Raw genomic sequence first — 25,974 nt, 5'->3', positions numbered from 1 at the left:
GCAGCCTTGAACTTCTGGGCTCAAGCCATTCTCTGCCTTAGCCTCCCAAGCAGTTGGGACAACAAGCATGAACAACCATGCCTGGCTAATTTAAAAAAACTTTTTTTTTTTGAAGAGACAGGGTCTCTCTATTTTGATCAGGTTGATCTCGAACACCTGGGCTGAGCGATCCTCCTGCTTCAGCTTCCCAAAGTGTTGGGAGACCAAGTTGGGAGGCCAGGTTCCCAGGAGAATGGGCCCTGCAGCATTCTGGGGACTGAACACAAGTGCATGGTGATCATTCTGCCAGTCCTTGCCTTTCTAGGCCTGGGAAGCTGGGGACTGGAATGCTGTTGCCACTTGTTGACCTCACCTGCAAAACACAGCATCAGCAAGGGCAGAAAGGCAGTTTCAGCATCCCTTTCATCTTCCAAATCTTGCTCAAATGCTCCTGATTGGTAGGAACTAATTCTATACAGAGCTCTAGATATAAAGCATTCTGGGAAATGGAGAGTTTAACTTTCTAGTTGCTGCAGACAGGAAGAAACATTAGGAGGGAAATAGAATAGAGGTTAAGGAATCATCCATCATATTTGCCATGAGTCCAGTGACTTGGGAAATGGCTGTTCTCAGTTCTGGTGAGACTGTCCAGAATTCTGTCTCCATTTCTTTCGCTGAAATGTAGAGATATAGAAAAGATTTGCATTGTGAGCTAAATTGTGACCCCCTCAAAAGATGTATTTGAGTCCTAATCCCTAGTTCCCATGAATGTAACCTTATTTGGAATTAGAGTCTTGCAGATGTCGTTGAGTTAAGATGAGGTCCTACTGGAGTAGGGTGGGCCCTAACCCCAATGACTAGTGTCCTTATAAAAGGAGAAACGCAGAGACACAGGGACATCCAGGCAAGCCATCCACGTGAAGAGGAAGACGGAGATCTGAGTGATTCATGAGCCATCCTTTAAATCATCACCTGTATCTGTATTGCCTCTCAATGTACAGCCAGGCCAGTAGCTACAGGGAACTCAGAATATTCAGGCTGTGCTCTCAGTTCCCTGCTACCTCCTACTTATGTCCATACTTCCTCTCTTGGGGACAAGTTTCCATCTCAGCAGGGGCTCAGTGAAGGCTGTGGTGATATTGGGATGCTGGGTTAGGATTATGGCTGGGGCAAAGACTTTTTTTTTGATATAGAGTCTCACTCTGTTGCCCAGGCTGGAGTGCAGTAGTACAACCACGGCTCACCGTAACCTCTGCCTCCAGGGCTTAAGCAATCCTCCCACCTCAGCCTCCCAGGTAGCTGGGACTACATGCATGTACCACCACACGCAGCTAATTTTTGTATTTTTTGTAGAGACTAGGTCTTGTCATGTTGCCCAGGCTGGTCTCAAACTCCTGGGCTCCAGCTATCTGCATGCCTGAGCCTCCTGAAATTCTGGGATTACAGGCATGAGCCACTGCACCTGGCCTCGGGGCAAATACTTTGAAACCCATCCAGAAAACCTAGGCCAGATCCTGCATGGGCAGCAGCAAGTCAATAGAACACAGGTCATTCACAGTAACATAGAGAGAGGGGACAAATTCCAGACTTTTCTGGATCTTCGAGATGTCCCTCACTCTCTGTAACTTTTCTGGACTCAAGTGCACAAGCTCTGTGATTGGTCTTAGAGCTTAAATACCTGTTACAACGCAACTGTTAAATGTCACCATCAAACTCAGTTATTGACATCCTAAACTATTGCTCTGGGCTCAGAGAAGGGACAAGCAACAAGTTTTTTTTGAACATGTTGAGAGTATAGCTGGGCATGATAGCAAGCACCTGTAATCCCAGCTATTCGGGAGGCTGAGGCAGGAGAATCACTTGAGCCCGGCAGGCGGAGGTTGCAGTGAGCCAAGATCGCATCATTGCACTCCAGCCTGGGCGACGAGAGTGAGACTCCATCTCAAAAAAAAAAAAAAAAAAAAAAAAGACTACTGTTTTCAAACCTGGCTTCTCTCTCAGAAAGATCTGTAGAGCTTCCCGAAAACACAGTATTCAGGACCACCCTTGGATATTCTGATATGACTGGTGTGGCATTGGTGTGGCATGAATCAGCACAACACTGGGATCCTTAAGAAGGCTGTGTAGGTGACTCTGGTGCGCAGCCAGGGGTGACACTGCTGGGATAGAGAAGGGCAGCAAAGGAAACATAGAAATGGATGCTCAAGAATAAGCATCACAAATCAACAGAGGGCAACAGGGTGAGAACTAGGGGCAGTAGGAACACAGGAACCAGAGTGGACAAGTGCTCTTGGGGATGGACGGGGAAGGCTCATTCCACCAGAAGGTGGTCGGAAGCACAGGGGCTTTTGAGCATTGTGGCCTGGGATTTTTCCTCCTAGTTGTGAAGGGGCCCTATTGCAGTGTGGTTGGAAGGTTGTTGGTTTTTGACAATTTCCCCCTTCCCAAAAGGGGTAGGCCACAGGGAGAGGAGCGAGACCTTGGTGTCACAGATCTGCTTCGAGGCTCAGCCTTTGGATGTGCACTGCTGCCAGTTCTTGATTATTAAATCCCATTGTGGTGGAAGCATCGTCTGGTAATATCCAGAAACTCCTCTTTCATCAGAACTGGGAATAAGTAAGGCGGCCGTGGGTGAATTTCAGCCTCTGATTTGTGGGTGGGAGCTGAGGGGCCACTGAATGGCTGAGCAAATCTTCGTTGTGCATGGTCGCTATCACTAGAAAGCCACAAGGTCGATGACCAGGGTGACTGGAAAGGAGGTAGATTAAATAATCCCCTGAGATTTTGGAGGAGTGTGCAGAGCAAGACATTGGATTTAGGGTAACTTCCAGTCTCTTTTTTGGGGGCTTGTTTCTTGGATTGTCACCTGCAAGTGGCCTTATCCAGCCGGACCACAGTGCATGCAGTTCTTCTAGGACAGCAGACGCTTCAGGAACCACAGAATGTGGGGCACTTGATGTCCCTGGGATAGCTTGGTGCCTCTGTGCAGACCATTGTCCAGAATGTCCTTCTCCCTTCAGTTGATGTTAAAGCTCAAACTCTACCTCCTTTTATAAGTTTTCTGTGACTTTCCTTGAATGAATTAGGAGGGACTTTCTTCACTATTCTTGAGTTATTCTTTACATGACTTTTTCTTACAGAAAAACAAGCTTCTAGAAACCAGAGACTATTTCTTTCATCTTCGTATCCCCAAAACCTAGAGCAGGCTCTAATCCATAGCCATTTAGTGTTTGTTGAATGAATGAAAGAGCCGAGTCATCACTGACATGTAAGTTGTGAATGTGTGTTCACACGTTCTAATGAGTGAGGCTGTGACACTGTGAAAGAAAGAAGACTCTGCTGCGGGGCCGAGTAGTCCTGATGCGTCGCTGGAGGTCGTATTTGATTATAAGGCTGGTGCCTTTCAGAAATGACAAGAACAGGACATACATGTGCCACTCTCTCCTCCCACACCCACAGCAGAGTTTTCAAACTCACTATAGTATTGTTATTTACTGAGCCTTGTTGTGAATTAGGAATCTTTTGTGACACAGCTACTACAGACAGCTTAATGATGAAAACTAGGATGAGAGAGGAAAGCTGTTTTCCATCAAGAGCATGTTCTCTTTTGCTGGCAAGTATGGATATTGTGGTGAAAGGAGAACATTTTTACCTTGAGAGCAGAATATAAGGAGTTTCTAAAGTGGCAGGTAAACTGGAGACACTGCTCCAAGGTGTAGAAAATTTAGGAGACTGGAACCAAAGACAACTTTTCAAACATGATTGCAGCTTCAGCAGAGGTAGAGCTGCCTTTACTGTAAAGGAAATGAGTCATGCAGTGGCAGTTCTGAACCATGGCCCCTCTCACTCGTTCGCTGGTCCTCCCATTGAGATGTGGGGTCTATGTCTTCTTCCTTTCCATTTAGGTGCAATGGTGACCACTGACCAATAGAGTATGGCAGAAGTAGTCATGGGATTTCTGAAGTTAGGTCATAAAAGGTGTGCTGCTTCCTTCTTGTGTGTGAGAACACCCATCTTGAAGCCCTGAACCTCCATCCAAGAGTTTGATTACTTGAGACCGCTATGCTGTGAGGTAGCCCCAGCCCCATGGGGAGGCCACACATAGGTGCTCAGTCTATAGTTCTAGTTGAGCACAGACCAGTCCAGATGCCACATATGTAAGGGAAAAAGCTGCCAGACAATTGCTGCCTCCAGTATTAGTATCCAAGATACTATCAGCTTCCGAGTCCTCCCAGCTGAAGCCCCAGACATCATGGATCAGAGAGAAGCCATCTCCAGGGTGTCCTGTCTGAATCCTTGTCCCATTGAGTTCATGAGCATAATAAAATAGTTGTTATTTTATGCCACTAAGTTGAGGTGGTTTGTTATGTAGCAATGGATAACTATAACATGGAATCAGCTCTCAGGCCGTGACGGGGGATCTTGTGAGTTTTGCAAACCAATGCTTGGATGCCCTAGCAAATAAGCATGAGGGTTTAGTAGGCAACCTTTTAACATCTGGGCTAAGTTCTTGGATCAGACATCTGAACCTAATATATATATATATATATATATATATATATATATATATATATATATTTAACTTTTAAGTTCACAGTGCATGTGCAGGTTTGTTACATAGGTAAATTGCGTCATGGGGTTTGTTATACAGATTATTTCATCACCCAGGTATTAAGCTTAGTACCCATTAGTTATTTTTCACTGTCCTCTCCCTCCTCCTACCCTCCACTCTCTAACAGGCCCCAGTGTGTGTTGTTCTCCTCTATGTGTTCTCATCATTTAGCTCCCACTTATAAGTGAGAACATAAGGTATTTTGGTTTCCTGTGTTAGTTTGCTAAGGATAATGGCCTCCAGCTCTATCCATAACCCTGCAAAGGACAAGATCTCTTTCTTTTTTATGGCAGAATAGTATTCCATGGTGTATATATATCACATTTTCTTTATCCAGTCTATGATTGATGGGCATTTAGGTTGATTCTATATCTGTCGCCCAGGCTGGAGTGCAGTAGCGCAATCTCGGCTCACTGCAACCTCCGCCTCCCGGGTTCAAGCGATTCTCCTGCCTCAGCCTCCCAAGTAGCTGGGACTACAGGCGCCCATCACCACGCCTGGATAATTTTTATATTTTTAGTAGAGATGGGGTTTTACCACATTGGCCAGGCTGGTCTTGAATTCCTGACCTTGTGATCTGCCCACCTCGGCTCCCCAAAGTGCTGGGATTGTAGGTGTGAGCCACTGCACCTGGCCGATTCCGTGTCTTTTCTATTGTGAATAGTGCTGCAGTGAACATATGTGTGCATGTGTCTTTATAATAGAATGATTTATATTCCTTTGGGTATACACCCAGTAATGAGATTGCTGGGTCAAATGGTATTTTGTCTTTATACACCTGATATGTTTTCATGAGATATCAGATTCGTCCTGGCCTCAGCCATTAGAAATTCTTGGTTATGGGATGTAACCACCTTGAAGTGGCCCCAGGACAGGGAATCCATGCAGTTCAAAGTAGCAGGTCAATTACCAAATGTATGACCAAAAATTATGAATGTCTCCCCCTAACTGGGAGAGGCACAGCAGTTCTCCCTGCTGAGGAGGGTCCGACAACAGGGACCTGAGTGTACGTGGTGCTCAGGGAGAATTCACTGCCCAGGAAGAGCTGACCTTCCAGGCCTGGGGAGGCTGTGTGCTTGGGAATGGCAGAGTCGCACATGGACAATCATTGAGTGAGTCCACAGAGGCCAAGCTCTGCCTACTTGAGGGTTAGACCAGGCTTCCAGTTTTTTGTTTAAGAAGTGGCATCTTGCTAGGTTGCGCAGGCTGTGGGCTTGGACTCCTAGGCTCAAGAAATCCTCCTGCTTCAGCCCGCTGCGTACTTCCAGTTTTTATTAAGAAACAGAAGATGAACATCTGAGGATATCCCCGCCTTGGCACAGGAGCCCACAGGCCTCCCTGTCTGTCCCTCTGGGCTGTCACCCCTGTGACTGTGGATATCTTGAGGTCAGGGACTTCGTCTTCCTCGTCTTTGTGTCCTAGGCCAATTACATTCTGCTTAAGGGAAGGAGGAACAGTGAGAAATGCTGAAAAGTAGAAGCTGGGGTGTCAGGGAGGGAGGGGGAAAGTAGTACCCGTGAGGACCATTCGGGATGGGGCCTGGGAGGAAGCGAAGGGGCCCTAGGATTCTTGGGGCTGCTTTCTCAGGGGTGAGGTCAGGTCCTTCTGCCATCTTGTTAGGGGTGGATGTTGTTGGGAGATGGCACTGTGGTGGCCGCAGGAATGGCCAAAATAATTATTTGGGGCGAGATGCAAAGACTCAACAGGGCAGGGAAGTAAGAATGTGATTTGAGGCTTGTATATCTGAGGCTCTCAGCTGCTAGTCACTCAACAAGGACTGCCGAGTGCCCGCTGAATGCACAACACCAACAAACAACTGTGAAAAGTCACCCAGGTAAAGTAAGCGATGCCTTTGGTCTTCCAGCTTTCCTCGGTGTGGTGGGTGATGACAGTCACACACCCACAACTCAGTGTGTAAAGGAGCCCCTGAGCCTCTGGTGTCCTCCACCCCCTTGAAATGTTTATCAAAACCACACACACTCTTCCTTTCTGTCTTCTTGGAGGAAGAGAAAGGCTGGAATCAGTTCTGTTGAATTGTCCGGTTTGAAAAGATCCAGGACCCTGCCCCACATGACCTGACTCACCTGCTCCTGCCTCCCCGTCACTGGGTCCTGGTTCTGCGGCTGGCCGTGGGTGACTGAGCTCTGAGCAGGGCTGGGAGGGACAGTGTCAGATCCCCCATCTGTTTGCTTGTCTGCTTTCCTCTCTCAGTGGTCCCCCATGATAGAAAACTCCACATCCATTGTATTGGCTCCTATGGCTGCTATAAACACCGTACCACAAACTTACTGGCCTCAAACAACACCAATGTATTATTTTACCATCTGAGGTCTTCAGGGCCTTGTTCCTAATGGAGGCTCTGGGGGAAAATCTGTTTCCTTGTCTTTTCCAGTTTCTAGAGGTCGCTTTCATTCCTTGGTTTGTGGCCCCTTCTGTCATCTTCAGAGCCGGCAGTGTGGCATCTTCTCTCTGCTCTTCTCTCCTGTCTCCCTCTCACAAGGGCCTTGTGATTACCCAAGCCCACCTGGATGATCCAGGATAATTTCCCATCTCAAGATCCTTACCTTAATCATGCCCACAGAATTCCTTCCTTGAGCATGTAAGGTAACAGATCCACAGGTCCCAGGGATCATGATGTGGACATCATTGGTGGGGGGTGGGGGGCATTATTCTAGCTACCCCATCCATCCTGGCCAGCTACTAAAGTACCACACATCAGCAATTAGAGTTTCATTTTTCTTTCTTTCCTTCCCTCCGTCCTTTCCTCCCTTCCTCCCTCTTGGAAAATTTAGATTTCAGTTTTTTGAGTGGGTAATACCTTCTCACGATTCAAAAATAAAAATAACATAGCACTGGGGCAAGAGGCTGTGTCACCCGGGTTTCTGCAGTCAGTGCTTTCCTGGGCCATGTGCCATGGCCAGGACACCTGGGGCTCCCTCAGCTCCACAGGGAGGGAGGAGACGCTCCTTGCCTCATCCCCATAGCATCTGGCCAGGCCACTCTGCTTTCTCCCCAGCCTCTATCTCCCTACCTGGCCAGCCTGTGGCCCGGTGCTCTCCATCATTCCCCTTCTGTCCCCAAAAGCAAGCAAACAAAGCAACAACAAAACCCCTAACAACTCAATAGAAAGGTTTCCATGGAGAAAGCCTGCCCCATCCCTGTTCTCATCTACCACGCTTCCCTGTAGTCTACACGGAGACCAGTCTAGGGAAACTCCTGTCCTTTCTCACACAAAGTTAGCATGCTGTCTGTATTATTCTATGCCTCTTCTCTTTTGCTATGGCCTAAAGTTTTGCTCTATCAGCACACAGAATATCCTCATTTGTGTGTTTCTTTTATAATCACCTAGAATTGCACTGTGTGATTGTGCCACAGTTTATTCAACTGGGGTTTTCTACAGATGAGCAGTTGGTTGTTTCCAGACTTTTGCTGTTACAAACAATGCTGCAATGAATCACTTTGTACATATGTCTTTCCTGTATTTATAGATGGATCTTGGGGATAAACCCCCCGAAGTGGGGCCAGTGTGCCAATGGATAAAGGCATGGTGATTTGCTAGATCTCCCTGTAGTATCTTCTCTATGGTCGTGCCATTTTGCAAGCCTGTCACTGACACTGGAAAATTCCCTTGCAGCCTCCCCAAGAGAAAGTTGTCAGTCTCAGATTTTTTTTTTTTTTTTTTTGAGACAGGGTCTCACCGTGTCTGTATTGCCCAGGCTGGAGTGCAGTGGTATGATCTCGGCTCCTCGGCTCAAGAGATCTTCCCACCCAACCCCCTCTGTCCCGGGACTACAGGCGTATGCCACCCTGCCTGGCTAATTTTTTGTATTTTTTAGGAGAGATGGGGTTTAGCCACGTTGCTCAGACTGGTCTTGAACTCCTGGGCTCAAGTGATCCTCCCATCCTTCCGCCTCAGGCTCCCAAAGTGCTGGGATTACAAGCGTGAGCCACCATGCCTGGCCAGTCTCAGATTTTAGAAAAACCAAACTGACGGGTACAGGATTTCAGCGAGCTTCCTTTTTATTAGTAACGCTGGCTTTTCTGGGCTGCAGTAGACCAGTGTGAATAAAGTGCATGCCATGTGTGCACATCTATGTGAGTGTGTACATGTCTGTGTGTGTGCATATCTGTGCGAGTGTGCATGTCTGTGTGTGTGCACATCTGTGTGAGTGTGTGCATGTCTGTGCGAGTGTGCACGTGTGTGTGCACATCTGTGCGAGTGTGTGCACGTCTGTGCGAGTGTGCACGTGTGTGTGCACATCTATGCGAGTGTGTGCACGTCTGTGTGAGTGCGTGCACGTCTGTGTGTGTGTGTCCTACACACATGGCCCTGTGCCTCCCCACAAGAAGCAGCACACAGAGTGAAGCTCTGAGGGTTTATTGTCTGCCCCAGTGAGGCTCCTGGGCTTCTTGGGAGGAACTGGGGGCAGGGGCTGGTCACACGGGTCTGTAGGTCCCATTGTAGCTAAAAGGGGGAGGCATCGAGCAGTCCCTGTCCTCAGGGATCCAGCGCTGGACGTGGTTGGGGCCGTTGTCCCGAGGCCACACGATCACAGTGTCTCTGGATGCCAGGGAGGGGTCCTCTGGGAAGAAGTTGAATGGCCGGAGCAGGAAGCCCACGGAGTTCCCAGGTGTGGCTGTGTTGGGAATGTCCTCTGAGTGGGGGATGTGCAGGAAGCCCACCGTCACCCAGGCCACCAGGTCCTGCAGAAGACAGGGTGGGCTGCAGTGGGCAGGGCTGAGTACTGACCACTGGAGGCCACTCTAGCCTTTGATCATTTGCAGTTCTGCCTGCAAACTTGCTGAATTCCTCTCCAGCCCCTTTTTAAAGAGATGGACAGCTCGGTTGTGACCTCTGAACTTGCCGTCCACACAGCAAGGCACAGCTCCTGCAACTGGGGACAGATCTGGGCAGAGGGTGGTTGGGACTCCCTGATGGTGATGAAGATGGTCCTGGGCTGAGCTGGAAGGAGGCATGGCCAGCACTGGGCAGGGCTGGGGACAGGGCAGTACCTCATTTTCAATGTTCTCATTGTTGTGAAGAAACTTCTCAAAGACCACGGGCGGGTCCCAGGGGTCGTTCTGGTGGTAGATGCTGCTGCTGCACAGCTCTGACTCCCGGTACTTGGTCACTGCCAGGGGGTACCTGCCAGGCAGAGGTGAAGCAGCTTGGCTCAGGGGCCTGGGCTGGCCCCCCTTAGCCCCACCCAGGGAACAGCTTCAGGGTCAAAATAGAGGAAGATGAGAGATCATCTCTCCTGGGAGTCGGCAGGACGGGCTGCTGTTAACCGAGGTTCAGGTGATTGTCAGGAGTTCTCCCTGCCCTCCTCCCCAAATACACAAACACAGGCCCAGAAGAGCAGGCAACCCTTGCACAACACAGGTGTGAGCTGCACGGGTCCACCTTCTTTCTTTCTTCCATTTTTTGTTTTTTTTTTGAGATGGAGTTTTGCTCTGTCGCCCAGGCTGGAGTGCAGTAACGCGATCTTGGCTCACTGCAACCTCCACCTCCCGGGTTCAAGTGATTCTCCTGCCTCAGCCTCCCGACTAGCTGAGAATACAGGTGCCCGCCACCACATCCAGCTAATTTTTGTATCTTTAGTAGAGACAGTGTTTCGCCGTGTTGGCCAGGCTGGTCTGGAACTCCTGACTTCAGGTGATATGCCCGCCTCCGCCTCCCAAAGTGCTGGGATTACAGGCGTGAGCCACCACGCCCAGCCACAGGTCCACTTTCACTTGGAGTTTCTTCCACCCCTGCCACCGTGAGACAGCAAATCCAGCCCCTCCTCCTCCTCCTCAGCCCACTCGAAGTGAAGGTGACGAGGATAAAGACCTTTGGGATGAGCCACTCCCACTTAATGGATCGTAGATATATTTTCTTTTCCTTAGGATTTTTTTTTTTTTTTTTTTTGAGATGGAGTCTCGCTTTGTCGCCCAGGCTGGAGTGCAGTGGCGCGATCTCGGCTCACTGCAAGCTCCGCCTCCTGGGTTCCCACCATTCTCCTGCCTTAGCCTCCCGAGTAGCTGGGACCACAGGCGCCCGCCACCATGCCCAGCTAATTTTTTGTATTTTTAGTAGAGACGAGAATTCACCGTGTTAGCCAGGATGGTCTTGATCTCCTGATCTTGTGATCCTTCCGTCTCGGCCTCCCAAAGTGCTGGGATTACAGGCGTGAGCCACTACGCCTGGCCAGGATTTTATTAATAACATTTTCTTTTCTCTAGCTTACTTTATTGTAAGAACACAGTATCTAACACATAGAACATATAAAATATGTGTTCATGGAATGTTTATGTAAGTGGTAAGGCTTCTGGTCAACAGTAGGCTATTCGTAGTTATGTTGTGGTGAAGTCATAGTTATGCTTGGCTTTTTTACTGCATTTGGGGGTTGGCACCCCTAACCCCCACATTGTTCAGGGTCAGTTGCACACACAGATATACACATACATACACAACACACATGTGTGTCCAGATACAAAACCACATAGACTCAGAACCCCATAGACACAAACACAGACAGACACAGACACACACACTGAGGGGAGCCCCTGACCCTCCCCCAGGCCCCCTGGGTCTTCCTCACCTTGCCCAGGTGATGGCCTGCTCCTCCTGCCAGCCTGGGGGCAGCACCTGGTCAGCCATGGAGTGGATCTGCAGGCGGTAGCTGCGCTTGTGGCCCCAGGGGTTCTCCTGGGGGCTGGTAAAGAGCAGGTACCGGGGCAGCTTCCTTTTGAAGCGGAAGGCTGCCTGGCGCTCCCGGGAGTACCGCGTCTGCTCCACGGTCGGCTGGACAACGCGGTGTCTCGGGCTCCAGGGGTTGGTGATATTTTCTAGCTTCATCTGCAGTGTCTGGAAGCTGTTCTTGGTGCCTGGAGGTATGCAGGGAGAAGGAGAATGAGAATCAAGCTGCCGGAACTGAAACCTCCTCATTCTGCCCCAGGATCTCCATCCTCCACCACATCCAACAGCCAACTGTCTAGAATAACCCGGATGTTGGGGGATGCCCTGGGCAGCTGTGGTGATTCCATTACCACTCTGGGAAGTTCCTCTCAAGAGCTGTGCTCACGCCCATCTGCTGTGGCTGCAATCCCAGAGAAGGGGCACCCATTTTTCTCCAGGCATGTGAGGCTCTGTCCAGAGAGGTGGCTGGGGCTGAGGGGTAGGAGCTGCCTGTCTGGTCCTGGTGGCCTTGTTGGGTCTGGTGGCATCAGTCATTCTACCCATGCCGTTCTTTTATGGTGACATCATCCGGGAGACACCCTGAGTATTCCCAGATGACACTACATTCCATCTCAGAGCACTAGACAGTGACATTTCTTACCCTCCTAGGCACTGTCCCCTCCCTTGCCCCACTCACAGTCCCCAGGGTCAGAACAGGGTCCACACTGTTGCATCTAGGGCAACCCTCGGCAGTGTTTGCTTTCACCATTTTTCAGGGACACACACATTTCTAGCTTTAGGTTTTACAGAAGCAGGCTTGGCAAATGCTCCTAACTTTCCACCACCAGGGAGTTACAGTGTCGTCTCCTGGGAGTTTAAGTTATTGGTTGGATGCAGACGCTCGAACGGGAGAGTCTTGCTTTGAGTCCTACCTGCTACATCCAGGTCAACGCGGTAGTGCACCAAGTGAGTGTGTATGTTGCCAATCAGGTGGGTGTGCAGGCGAGTGCCGTGGCGCAGCCCCTCAGGAGTGTAGAAGGTGGCGTAGACGTAGCCAGTGGCATGCATCTTGGCCTCCATCACCCCGTTGGGGTAGAAGATGAAGTCCCAAATGTAATCATAATTGTAGACAGTTGAAGTTGTCCGCAGCACCAGCGCCTGGCCCTTCAGCCCGGCATAGAAGTTGAAGCCACCTTTAAAGTTGGAATTAAAGTGCCGCCGAAGGGGCACCCCTGTGGGCATTTCAAAGAGGCAGAGGGCTTGGGGATAATGGACCGGGTCATCGCTGTCGTAGTAGTGGAAGGTGTCCAGGTAGGTGGCAGTCTCCGGGCAGTCGATGCCGGGGGCTAACTCATGAGTGAGGCTGCCCAGGCCATAGCCCACATCGAGGTACTTGGTCTGCATGCCTGCAGGTGTGTGTCCTCCATACAGGGCCACTGCCTCTTGCACGCTGACCTCATAGGCAATGCGCTCTCCACCAAACTGCACGTTCAGGACCTGCAGCCCGGAGGAGGAGCGCAGCCGGAAGGCAAAGCTCCAACCCCCATAGAGCACAGCATTGCCCTCCAGCCTGAAGCGAGGGCCGTGGGGCTGGACAAAGCGGGGGCCGCTCACATGGATGGGGCTGGGGAAGTCCCCGCGGGGCTTGTAGGAGGAGAAGAGGGGCGGCTCCTCTGTGCTCTCATGCCCCTTGCCCCTAGGCAGTGGGTCCTCCAGGACCACCACGTCCACCTCTCCATCTGCATACTTCCGAGCCAGTTCCTCTGGGCTCCCATAGAACTTCCCGTTGTACCACACCTGCTCCACGGCCCAGTGCCGGGCATCTGTGCTCCCATGATCCACGAGGAGCTCCAGCCCAGTGGGGTGCAGAAAGTAGCCTTCTACATAGCGCTGTATGATGAGCCAACTGCGGCGCTGGCCAGAAGCCATGCCCCGGGGGGCCACGTCGGTGAAGGCCAGGCATCTGTCATGGCAGTCTTGGAATGAGAAGCCTGTGGTATTGAGGAAGAACTGATGCAGGGGCTTGGTGGCTTCCTGCAGGGTGTGGCTGAGGAGGGCATACTCTGCTGTGGAGACGGGCCTCGATGCCCAGGAGGACTGGTGCCCAGGCCTGGGGGACAGTGCTCGCAGGTAGCGGGGCCCTGGCAGGGGCCCCACAGCAAACTCAGTGATATTTGGGTGCTCCTGGTCACCAAAGAAGATGACGGCACGGGCTTCCCGCACAGGCTGCCTTTCGCCTTTATCCAGAAACCTCAGCACATGGTGCTTCTTGGGCAGCAGCATCTCGATGAGAAACACAGTGTTCTTGGTCATGGTGGGGGCCCTAGAGGGCTGCAGCCTCAGCTCCTTCTTGGACCAGAGGAAGCTGTGCACTGCTTTCAGCTCTTGGTTGCTCAGGTCTGAAAACACCCCCGCCTTCCTGTGCAGAGTTCCCAGGGAGGGCTCCGCCATGGCCATCTGCAGCATCAGGATGGCAGCCACGGCCCAGCCCAGGGCGGGCGTCTCTCGCTCCATTGCTCTGGAATGCAGTAGAGGAGATGAACTTAGTTGTCTTATGGGCAGAAATGGGCTTCCCTCAGGTTAGGGCCATGGAATTTTCCTATGGACTGAGCTTCCTCCCCTTGCCCTGCCCCAAGCTGGAGGCTGTCCTGGGGCAGCTGGGGTCCCATGCATAGTCCCCAGTGCTGTCGGGCGTCTGTCTGCATTCAGCCATTTTATTTCTACCCTCTCCTCACTCTGTAAACATCCTCCAGTCCTGCGGCCTTCCTTACTCAGGGGAATGCCCTTGTTTTTGTGCATTATCTCAGCCAGGGGCGCCGTGAGTCACAGAGGGCAGGCTGGGCCCCTGCCCATGCCCCCAGGTGCTTCTTGTGTCCTGGAGAAGCAGATGCCTGTATTAACAGCAAAACTACATTTCTGACACAACAAATTCCTTTTAGGTAGATAGATTTTGAAATTTAGTGTAGAAATTCAAAGGTAGGCTCTGGAGTCAGGCTGCCCGAGTCGAGTCCCAGTAACCCATGCCACTAGGACTTGCTGTGTGGCCTCGGGCACGCTGCTTAAACTCTCTGGGCCTTCATGTTCTTAGTTATAAAATGAAAATAACAACAACAGTGCTTAGCTCCTAGGGTTGTGGATATAAACCAATAAACAGTACATATAAAGTGTTTGTAACAATGTCTGCCATATAGGAAATGCATGAGAAATGTTAGCTGCTCTTCTTGTTAAATGAAAGACAGGCTAACGACACCAGCACATTTAAAGTTTTATGCAATGTAGAGTGATTCAGGTGTGACTAGGCTGCAGACTGATGGCTTTAGGGGTGAGGTGGAGGTGCCCAGTCCTGCCCGGCCTTCTTTGTGCCCCATTCAGCTCTCTTGTTCACTCAAGGCTACTCAGAGGGGACCTCGGGGAGGGGTCCATCTTAGGGAGATGCCTTTTCCTTTCTCAAGGAAGGTGGGTCAGGGTCTTCACCTCATAACCCCGTTCCCTAAGCAGCTGTAAAATCCTGTGCTTGTAGCTGCGAGCCTCCTGCAGGGCTGGGAGACATGGTGACCACAACTCCGTCTTCCCGTGTGCTGTGTGCGAAGTCTCTGGGAGACTGTAGCTCTCACCTGTTGCGCTGCTGCCACAGAGGCTGGCTGGAATTAGCTCCCAGTCTCAGTTTCTCCAGACCCTAACTTGTCCTCCTGGGTACTGTGGGCCCTTCCTGGAAGGCTGCTGTCACCGTGAAATTTCCCTACAGAAACACTGCCCTCACGGCCTTGCACCCCCTTCCTCTAGGCTCTGGGTTGACCTAGAAGCCCCACTTCAGGATTCCTCCCTGTCTCAGCTGTGCTTTTCACTTCCTGCAAGCAGGCACAGACACTTGACTTACAAGGTGGATGCACGAGTGGGTTGGACTCTGAGAGATCCTTGTTTTCATAGGTAGTGGCCTTTTTCTCCCTAAATCAGAAGCCCTGGGGGTAAACCTGGAGAAAACGCGTTCTCCTGCGCAGACAGACAGGTAGCAGAGAGTGTTAATCCACTCCTGTCTCAGACCTCTGCCTGGCCCAGCCTCCTCCCAGGGGGTCCAGGCTGTCTGCAAGGCAGGCCCCGAGGATTTCACCTGGAAAGTCGGCGGCACAGGGTATGAGGCGGAACAGGTGCAGCAGCTCCACTTTGGGTGTATCGTGGAGCGTCCCACTGAGGAAACCTGACCATCATGAGCGCTCTTCATTTCTTGCTTTTGTTTTTGGAAAATGCTTTTACACATCACATTTCCGAAGCACAAATGTTGGGAACACAATCCATGTGTTAACTAGAGGCCCTGTTTTCCTCGTGGCTTTTTTCCTCCAGAGAAGCTCAGCTGCACATCGTCCCTCCCCACCCGACTCTGGGCCAGTGTCACATCCGTCGCCACCTTTTGAGGTCAGCTGAAACCCTGCACTGCTGAGGAGCGCTCTGTTTTTGGCCCCAACTAACATACTCATTTCTCCACTAGTCCCCTTAGCACTTTGTATTTAATTTGTACGTGATGGGCAGTTCTTGATTCATAGATAAATGAAAGGTGTTGGCTGGGCCTGTTTTATCACCCAATGGCTCTCTAGCCCTGGAGGCCATGGTCAAGGCTGATCTGAGATGTCCTTCTTCCCCTTTCCCATGCCCCCCTCCCCAAGGGCTCTCAACTTGCCCTCATTTTGCTCCATGGTCATGGCCTCTCATGGGGACGGCTCTCTGGTTGCCTTGTCTTGCCCTCTGGTGCTGGCAGAAGACCCTGGAACCCACATGATCTTGGGCTCTCAGAGGCCCTGCTCACCTGGATGGAGCAGGTGAGGCAGGGGCTGCAGGTGGAACTCAGAGCCAGCAGGAAGAATATGAGGTGAGTTCTTGTGTTCTTCTATTAAATATTGGCCAGGCCTCTTTTTTTTTTCTTTCAATAGACTATTTTTTTTTTTTTTTTCCTGAGACAGAGTCTTGCTCTGTAGCCCAGGCTGGAGTGTAGTGATGCGATCTTGGCTCACTGCAACCTCTGCCTCCCGGGTTCAAGCAATTCTCCTGCCTCAGCCTCCTGAGTAGTTGGGATTATAGGTGTACACCACCATGCCTGGCTAATTTTTTGTTTTTAGTAGAGATGGGGTTTCACCATGTTAGTCAGGATGATCTTGAACTCCTGACCTCAAGTGATCCAACTGCCTCAGCTTCCAAAAGTGCTGGGATTACAGGCATGGGCTACCGGGCCTGGCCCCAAATGGACTTCTTATTAGACTTAAAAAATATATATAGAGAGAGTCAGGATCTCACTATGTTGCCCAGTCTGGTCTCAAACTCCTGGGCTCAAGCGATCCTCCCACCTTGGCCTCCCAAAGTGCTGGGATTACAGTAGACTTTTTTTTTAGTAGACTTTTAAAAATAGACTTTAATAGATTTCTTAATAGACTTTATAAAGTCTGTTAAAAGTCTTTAAAAAGTCTATTAAAAGTCTTTTAACAAATTTTATAAAGTCTAGTAAAGTCTTTTAATAGACTTTTTAAACAGGAGTTTTAGGTTCATGGCAAAACTGAGCAAAAGGTATTGAGTTTCTTTATACTCACAGCCCCTATACACTCAGCCTCCCCATTGTTAATATCCACACCAGAGCCGTGCATTTATTACAGCTGAGGGACCTGCACATCACTCTCATCCGGAGCCCACACTTGACATCAGGGCTCACTCCTGCTGCTGCATATTCCGTGGGCTGGACAAATGGACAATGACATGGATTCAGCATTAGAGTAGCACACAGAGTAGTGCCACCTCCTCTGTGCTCCACCTCTTTCTCCTGAACCCTGGCATTCACTGCTCTTTGTGTTGTCTCCATAGTTTTGCCTTTTCCAGAACGTCCTGTATTTGGAATCTTACAGTCTGCAGCCTTTTCAGGTTGACTTCTTTTGCTTGGCAGTGTGCATTTAGGGTACCTCCATGTCCTTTCATGGCTGGGTCTCCTTTTTTACAACCTCTTATCACCGTGTTTCATTTTGCTTTTCCAGGAAGGAGAAAGATGTAGAAGAGACCTTTGCTTTCCCCAGGAAAAACCTCTGTCCCCATGTGTGGTGGCAGTGGGGGCGGTGGCTGGCAGTGGCAGTGGGGGTGGTGGCTGGTGAGACCTCCAGGCAAGAACAGGAAGCAAGCCCTCTCCCCGCTTACCCTCCTCTCTGAGCTTTCCTTGCTCCACCCTGGCCAGCTGTTGCCTGCCACCAAGCACCCGGGCACCTTCTGTGATGTGCTGGGCTCCTGCCCTCACTTCCTGGCCCTCCTCCCTCTGTGTCCCGTTCTTCTGCCCCTCACTCCGTGCCCTCCTTCCACTGCTTTTCTTCCCACCAGGTCAGCCCCTTCTTGACTCTCCCGAATACCCATCAGAACGCACCTGTGTGCTCTGCTCCCAGTTCGCTCTGCTTCCAGCCTTTGCCCTTAAGCTGATCTCTGACTCCTTCTTGAAGTCAATCAGACCCCGCCCTGCAGGGAGGGACCAGGTGAGGCCTGGGCTGGCCTATGGCTTGGGAGATGCCTCCGTGGGCAGCTACAGTGGCGTGAGGGGGTGTGAGGAAGCTGACTGTGCAGCACACATGTCCTGAGTCCGTTTCTGGACAAGTGCCGCCTTCCGCAATAATTTGCTTTGGCTTCTCTGTGACGAGCCATGCAATGCCACAATCTGTTAATTTAGGTGGCACGTTTTGGAGGCAGAGATAAGGACAAGGGGCCATTTCCTAGCTGGTAGTCTTACCTGAAGCTGACAGATGGACCAGGGCAGGGGCTGATAGAGGCTGGCACCTACAGCAAAACAGAGAATTCAATCACACCTAGAACAAGACACCAGAGGCAGAACCGTTTGGGAAGAGCAGCCACTCAAGACCAGTTGCAGACCTTGGTGGCTTTTTAACCATCTTTGGGACCCTGACCAGATTGAGAAAGGAGAAAGGACTTGGCGGGGAGAAAGCTGGCCAGGAGTTAATGATTGCTGACAGTTAGAGATAGCACTCGGGCAAAGACCGCATCCTGTCAGTTGTTGGCTGCTTGCCTTTCTTAAGGAGGTCCAGGCCTGGAGAGGGGCAGCGCTATATACAAAGTTGGAGCTAGGAGGCCAGAGGTCACAGCTCACAGATGTCCTGTGGCTAAATCTTGATATTTTGCTTTCAGAAAGTCACAACCCGTCAAAGCTAATTTGAGAGGATCTAGAGACTGAGATTGTTTCCATGAAACCGCAGAGAAGAAACAGAGCCACCCGCGCCTGCACCAGGACCTGCTGGGGCTGTGCCAGGGAAGCTCACTCGATTAGATCTTCATGGGAATGAAGCCAACATCATAGCTTTTGTCCCTGATTAGGGAAGGTGGGTTTGCAAAAAAGAAAATTCTACTATTTTCTGAGGGAGGGCCATTGGTCATAAGGGGCCCTGGTGAGGTCCTGATGGCTTGGGCAACCCCAACCAGATAGGGGAGAACATTCATCTCCAAGTGCTGGCCCTGCTTCTGCCACTGGCTGGTGGTCTTATACTTGACAGTCATTAATTCATTCAACAAATGTTTATGGAGCAACCATTCTGCATCAGGGAGACACAGCAAAGAACAAACAAAACCAAACCCTCTATGGAACTCACATTTCAGTGAGGAGGGTATCCAGCAGTGAAGCTTGTAAGCCACCAGAGCAGACCTCCTCACTGGGACAGCCGATGACAGGGGCTGGCCCTGGGTTGGCATCTCAGAACTGAACTTTCGGGATCCTGCCCCGCTGTACCGGCCTGCTGACTGTTTTTACAGACAATGTGATTTGTGAACACCTGCTTTCCTATTGGTAGTCTGGAATCTTGTTAGTTGTGGTAGGCAGAGGGTGTGCCTACTACGTGACCAGCCCCAACCTCTGCCCCAGCTCTGAGCTTCTACTTCCCTGGGGAGACGCAGGGTGCAGGGTATGCTCCGTGCAGCCTTCACGGGAGGGAGAGCTCAGCGAGTCTGTGCCCCGACCCCTCCAGACCCTGCTGTGTCCTTGCTGTGTCTTGGCCGTGGGTATAACTGTCTGTTTAGTCTGGTGACTCCTAGTGAAGCTCTGACAGCAGAGGTGCCATGAGGTGTCACGGGTGTTCACAGAGGTGTCCTGCAGGTATTGGCAGCAAGTGGTGACACAGTGTGTTCCAGAGGGGTACATGCTCAGGGGAAAACAGAGCGGGGGCGGGGTTAGACATGTGGCGGGGCGGGTGGGGGGAGGTGCAGGGCCTAACCTTTCAGAAAGGGGACTCCTCTTCTCCTCAATGTGGTGAAGGAGTGGGCCACAAGGATGCCTGGGGGGGTTGCATTTCAGGCTGAAGGAGCAAGGAGTGCAAAGTCCCCGATGCAGAGTGAGGGGACTGCTGTTGCCAGGGGCAAGTGGTGGGAGATGGGTTCAGAGAGTGACCAAACACCCTGGGCCTCCAAGGCTGTCACTGGGATTTTACTCTGAGCCACCTGGGAAGCCTCTGTGAGGTTTGTGCAGAGGCCAGAACTGGCCTGCCTCTAGCAGGTGCCATCTGGAGGTGCTGGGGGAGACAGAATGCAAGAACGAAGGCTGCAATGATGGCAGGAGCAGGGAGCAGGCCAGGAGGTGGTTGCAACAGTCTTGGTGGACGAGGCTGGTTGCCCGGTCAGGGTTGCAGGGGTGGAAGTGATGAGAAGTGGCCAGATTCTGGATATAGCTGGAAGCGAAGCTGGGCGGGGATTTGCTGAGGGCTGGGATATGAGACTCGAGGGAGAGGAGTCGGGTGTCCCCAAGTTCGGGCAGAGGTTCTGCTCTGCTGGGGCAGACAGGAGCTGAGTCAGGATGCTTCAGTGCGTGAGCATGGCCGGCTGCTGGCTGAGCCCAATTCTGGACTTCAATGCTGGATCCCAAGGCACATGAGGGGCAAGGGTGGAGGGAGCCCCAAGGAGACCTTTCTGAGGAGTCAGAGACCAGGGCTGGGTCCTCCAGGCGCTCTTTGTGTTTTCGCTGACCATGCCTGGCCGTGCTGGCCAGCTGACAGCTTCCCCGTCAAATCCTACATTCCTCCCTCCCTGCAGCTGTGTCTGGCAGCTGGAGTGGGGCAGTAGACACAGCAGAATTCCTCCTTCCCCGTGGCTCTCTTTAGTAGCTACCTCACGTTCTTAAAGAAGAAAAAAATCAAGAGGCCAGAAAATCAAGAAGCAGAAGTTAAAATCTGTTGCTGATCTTTGAAATAAAGAATTTGTGTTGGAAGACATGTGACCTTGTGTGGTGCAGGGATGTGTTTGTGTTAAACCATTTTGGTGACTATGACATTCCAGGTGCATACTGGACGTAACACACAGGATTTCAGAAATCCCCAGAACACTCATAGCCTCTGTGCAGCCCTTTGCTGAGCAAAATTTTGGAACGAAATACAACAGCATGCTCACTGGCATGGGATATAGAGCCAGAAGACCTGGGTTTGAATCCAGGTTCTACTTCTTTTAGTTGGATGTTATATGGGAAAAGCAGTTAACTTTTCCTTTTAGAGAAGGTGATTTTCTCTGGTGTTATGATTTGATTTCTTGGTTTTTAATTTTTGTGTATCTGTTGTATGTTTTTTGATTTGAGATTACCACAGGGCTTGCAAATACTCTTATAATCTATTATTTTAAGTTGATAACAACTTAACACTACTTGCATAAACAAGCAAACTAAAAAGCAAAAAGAAAACTAATAAAGACTTACTCTTTATCTTTGTTCCCCTACTTTTTTTTTTTGAGACAGCATCTCACTCTGTATCTAGGCTGAATCAAGGTGCATGGTGTGATCTCGGCTCACTGTCACCTCCGCCTCGGGGCTCAAGCGATTGTCCCACTTCAGCCCCCAGAGTAGCTGGGACCACAGGCGTGAGTCCCCATGCCAGCTAATTGTATATTTTGTAGAGATGGGGTTTCGCCATGTCACCCAGGCTGGTCTTGAATTCCTGAGCTCAAGCAATCTGCCCACCTCCGGCCTCCCAAAGTGCTTGGATTACAGGGGTGCCCTCTGGGATTACAGGCATGAGCCACCATGTGAGGCCTTCCCCCACTTTTTAACTCTTGATGTTTCCATTTATATCTTACTGTACTGTCTATGTTTTGAAAAGTTGTTACTATTTTTGACTGGTTCATGTTTTGGTCTTTCTACCTAAGAGTAGTTTACACACCACAGTTACGGTGTTATATTCTGTGTTTTTCTGTGTACTTCCTAATACCAGTGAGTTTTGTATCTTTAGATAATTTCTTATTGCTCATTAACATCCTTTTCTTTCTGATTGAAGTACTCCCTTTAGCATTTTTTTGTAGGACAGGTCTGGTGTTGATGAAATTCCTCAGCTTTTGTTTGTCTGGGAAAGTATTTCTCCTTCCTGTTTGAAGGATCTTTTCACCAGATATAGGATTCTAGAGTGAAAGTTTTTCCTTCAGCACCTTAAATGTGTCATGCCACTATCTCCTGGCCTGTAAGATTTCCACTAAAAAGTCTGCTGCCAAATGTATTGGAGCTCCATTGTATGTTACTTGTTTTTTTTTTTTTTTTTTTTTTTTTCCTCTTGCTGCTTTTAGGATCATTTTTAAAAAAATCCTTGACCTTTGGGAGTGTGATTATTAAATGCTCTGAGGGAGTCTTCTTTGAGTTCAATCTGCTTGGTGTTCTATAACCTTCTTGTACTCAGATCTTGATATTTTTCTCTAGTTTTGGGAAGTTCTCTATTACTATTCCTTTGAATAAACTGTCTACCCCATCTCTTTTTCAACCTCCTCTTTAAGGCCAATAACTCTTAGATCTGCCCTTTTGAGGCTATTTTCTAGATCCTGTAGGTGTGCTTCATTTTTATAATTTTTTTGTCTCTTCTGGTGATATAACTTCAAATAGCCTGTCCATTCTCACTAACTCTCTTTTCTGCTTGAGCAGTTCTGCTATTAAGAGACTCTGATGCATTCTTCAGTATGTCAGTTGAAATTTTCAACTCCAGAATTTCTGTTTGATTCTTTTAAATTATTTCAATCTCTGTTAAATTTATCTGACAGGATTCTGAATTCCTTCTTGGTGTTATCCTGAATTTCTTTGAGTATCTTCAAAACAGCTATTTTGAATTCTCTGTCTGAAAGGTCACATATCTCTGTTTCTCCAGGTTGGTGCTTTATTTAGTTCATTTGGTGAGGTCTTGTTTTCCTGGATGGTTTTGATGCTTGTGGATGTTAGTCAGTGTTCGAGCATTAAAAAGTTAGGTATTTATTGTAGTGTTTGCAGTCTGCGTTTGTTTGTGCCTGTCCTCCTTGGAAACACTTTCCAGGCATTCAAAAGGACTTGGGTGCTATGATCTAAGCTGTATCTGCTTTAGTGGGCACCCCTAGCCCAGTAACACTGCGGTTCTTGCACACCTGTAGAGGTGGTCTTTGATAAGGTCTGGAAGATTTCTCTGGATTACCAAGCAGAGACTCTTTTTTCTTCCCTTACCTTCTCCCAAACAAATGGAGTCTCTGTCTCTGTGTTGAGCTGTCTGGAGCCAGGGGTAGAGTAACACAAGCACCCCTATGACCAACACCACTGGGACTGCACTGGGTCAGATATGGAGTATCAGCACAACCCTGGGTCTTGCCCAAGCCCTGCTGTAACCACTACTTGGCTACTGCCTATTTGCTCAAGGCCCTAGGGCTCTACAATCAGCAGGTGGTGATGCAGCCAGGCTTATATCCTTCCCTTCAGGCTGGTGAGTTCCCCTAGGTCCTGAATGGGTCCAGAGATGCCATCTGGAGCCATGGATGGGAGTCTAAAACCTTAGAACCTACCTGTTGTTCTATTCTACTGCAGTTGAGCTGGAACTCAAACCACAAGATGCAGTCCTTCTCATTCTTACATCCCGTTTCCACAGGCAGAGGAGCCTCACTAGGCCCATGGGGAGTACTGCCAGACTACCACTGATGCTCAGTTAAGGACCAAAGGAGCTTCAGTCACCTTGTGGTGAATGTTGCCAGGCATAGGAACTCATCCTTCAAGACAGTGGGCTCCCTTGGCCCATGGAGTGTACAGAAATGTCCGGGAACTAGGGCCCGGAATGGGGGCCTCACAGCCTTTATCAGTGCCCTAGCATACTGTGGCTGAGCTGGTATCCAAAATGCAAGACGAAGTCCTCTTTACTCTTCCGTCTCCTCTCCTCAAGCAGAAGGAAGGGGTCTCTTTTGGAGCTGTGTGCTGTGCTGCCTGGGGTTGGGGAAGGAGTGGCGCAAGCACTTTCTTAGATACCACAGCTGGTGTCTCATGTGCCCCACCAGGTCACTAACTCCAAGCCCAGTTCAGCGCTAGGTCTTGCCTAGGAATTGCAGTCCTTGTCACATAGACTGCTCCTCAAGTTCACTCAGGGTCCCAAAGCACTCCAGCCAGTGGGGGCGAGGCTTGCTGGAACTCATGCTCTGACCGCTGGACTGGGTGAGTACCCTCTGGGCAGGGCTGGTTCAAATGTTCTCTCCATGGGTGGGTGTCAGCTGAGTACAGCTCAGTTTTGCTTTCTGCTGTAACATAGCAGCACTGAGATCAACGCAAAGCCTCACTGTCGTGGCATTCTCCCTCTCTCAAGTATACATACAGATTCTCTGTGCTACATAGCCGCTGCCAGGGGATGGGGAAAGGGTGGCATCAGCAACTCAAGACTGTCCTTCTCACCTTCTTCAGTGCCTCTTTCAGCAATATGAAGTCAAAACCAGGCACTGTGAGTGCTCACCTGATTTTTGGTTCCTATGAAAGTGCTCCTTTTGAGTAGATCGTTGTCAGATTTGGTGTTCTTGAGTAGAGGTAGAGATATTTGGTGGAGTCCTTTATTCTGCCATCTTGCCCTGCCCCTAGGGTAAAGAAGTTAATTTTTTAAACCTCAGTTTTCTCATTTGTGGAATGGGCACAATAACAGATACGATGGTGTGACAAAATTGTTGGCATCAGATGAGGTAAAAGGTATGTAAAGCACCTAACTAATGTTTTTGACACATAGAAATCACTCAGTAAAGGTTAGCTATGATGATAATGATGGATACAGTTGGGGAGGTATGAATGTGGGTAATACAGAGGACTCCAGGGGCCCTGAGATGTGCTGAGTGTGTGTGAGGGCTCCTTGACTTTTCTCCTTCCCTTGCTCCATAAGATCAGAGAGTTGGTTTAGTTCACATCTGTCTTGTTTAGTTCACATCTGTCTTGTTTAGTTCACATCTGTCTTAGTAACAAGCCAGCTCCCCTAAAGGCTTTTCATTCACCCCCCCTCTCTTTTCAAAACTCTTATTTTTCTTTCTAAGTGTTCTTTTCCTTCTGCATGTAAGTTTTTGGTCATCTCAGGATCAAAACTTCCAGAACCAGCTGGCTTTGTAGCCAGCCCTGGGCTTGGACCTGCTCACTCACTAAGGTGGTACCTTCCAGCCCCCTTTACTGATGAGATGGCCCTGTCAATCTGTAATTTGTCAGAGATACCACTGGGAAGAAATTAACCCAAAAGCATAATGAACCCGGGAAGTCGAAGCCGGAGCCGAAGTGAGCTGTGATTGAGCCACTGCACTCCAACTTGGGCAACAAAAGGAGACCCTGTCTCAAAACAACAACAACAGCAACGACAACAAAGACTGCAATTTCCTTCAAGATACAGCAGTTGGCTCCTTGTCAGTATCTAACTGGCTTTGAAGTTCTTCCTGTTCTAATTCCTAAATAGCTCTGGATTTCTCTCCAGTCTCACAATCTTTACTATCATTGTCTACATCAAGGATTTTCAACCTTGGCACCATTGATAGTTTGAGCCTGATCATGCTCATGGGCCTGTCCTGTGTCAGTAGGACATCTAGCAGCAACTCTGGCCTCAACCCACTAGAGGCCAAAAGCAGCCACTGCCCTATCAGGACAACCAAAAATGTCTTCAAACATTGCCAGTCATTTCCTGGGAGGCAAAACTGCTGTCCTGCTGAGAACTTCTGGTCTACATTTAAGCCCCTGTGATTTGACCTGGAAACTGCAATTGCCTCCAGACGCCCTGACTCTCCTCCTGAGCACCTCCAATCTGCCCTTCATGCTTTTGCTGGAAGATAGAGCTGACCATGTCCCCTTCCTCCCTCTGGTGGGTTCTAGTTGCCTATTGGATAAAATATAAACTATTTAATTTGGCATTAAAAACCTTTTACAGCCTAGCCCAGTCTTCCTTTTGTTCTTGGTACACACTGCCTCACCCTGTGCTTGAACTATTTCAAATCATGCCAGGTTCACCGGGGCCACCTGGCCTTCGCTGGCTTTGTTCCCTTTTTGCAAGGCTCTCTGTCTTCTTATTTTGGGAGCAAGCTCTTGCTTCAAGGCTCAGCACCAACTACCCGCTACCCCTGCTGTCCCAACCCGCTTTATGTCTTCCACATAGCTGTCTTGTCCTCTCTGGTTCCAGAGCACTTGCCCGTCTCTCTTATTGCACATGTCATATGGCTTTGTAACTATTTGTTCACAAGTCTGTCTCTTATACTGCTTCCTTGAGGTCAGGGATTCTATCCTTTTTTTTTTTTTTTATAATTTAAGTTCTAGGGTACATGTGGGTAACGTGCAGGTTTGTTACATATGTATACTTGTGTAGATTCTATCTTAATTTATTCAGAACCACAGAGACCAACACAGTGCATGGGATACAGTGGATGCTCATTTTTGGTTTTTGGAGTGAGTTAATAAACAGATGATGTGGACAAGGAAGATGGAAGAGATGTTAGGTACCTAGACGTGAGAAAA

At 49.6% G+C, this 25,974-nt stretch overlaps 1 protein-coding gene across 3 annotated transcripts; it reads right to left on the bottom strand.

Moving 5' to 3' along the window:
• Positions 1–8,953: 8,953 nt before the first annotated feature.
• On the bottom strand, positions 8,954–18,175 carry AOC1 (amine oxidase copper containing 1). Of its 3 annotated transcripts, XM_065542788.1 has the most exons (6): positions 18,135–18,175; positions 17,995–18,041; positions 12,185–13,770; positions 11,176–11,461; positions 9,605–9,737; positions 8,954–9,295 (listed from the first exon to the last, which is right to left on the bottom strand). In XM_065542788.1, the coding sequence occupies exons 3-6, from the start codon at positions 13,764–13,766 to the stop codon at positions 9,029–9,031; spliced, it is 2,268 nt and encodes a 755-aa protein (XP_065398860.1). In that variant the 5' UTR covers positions 13,767–13,770; positions 17,995–18,041; positions 18,135–18,175; the 3' UTR covers positions 8,954–9,028. The 3 variants fall into 3 exon arrangements, with proteins under 3 accessions (XP_065398860.1, XP_065398859.1, XP_005551218.3); XM_065542787.1 differs by having other exon boundaries at positions 17,995–18,175; XM_005551161.3 differs by lacking the exons at positions 17,995–18,041; positions 18,135–18,175 and adding an exon at positions 17,638–17,677.
• Positions 18,176–25,974: the final 7,799 nt, after the last annotated feature.

This window comes from Macaca fascicularis, chromosome 3 (genome assembly GCF_037993035.2).
Source record: "Macaca fascicularis isolate 582-1 chromosome 3, T2T-MFA8v1.1".
NCBI classification, from domain to species: Eukaryota; Metazoa; Chordata; class Mammalia; order Primates; family Cercopithecidae; genus Macaca; species Macaca fascicularis.
The sequence above is the reverse complement of the archived record's forward strand: the minus strand, read 5'-3'. Positions and strand labels throughout refer to the sequence as shown.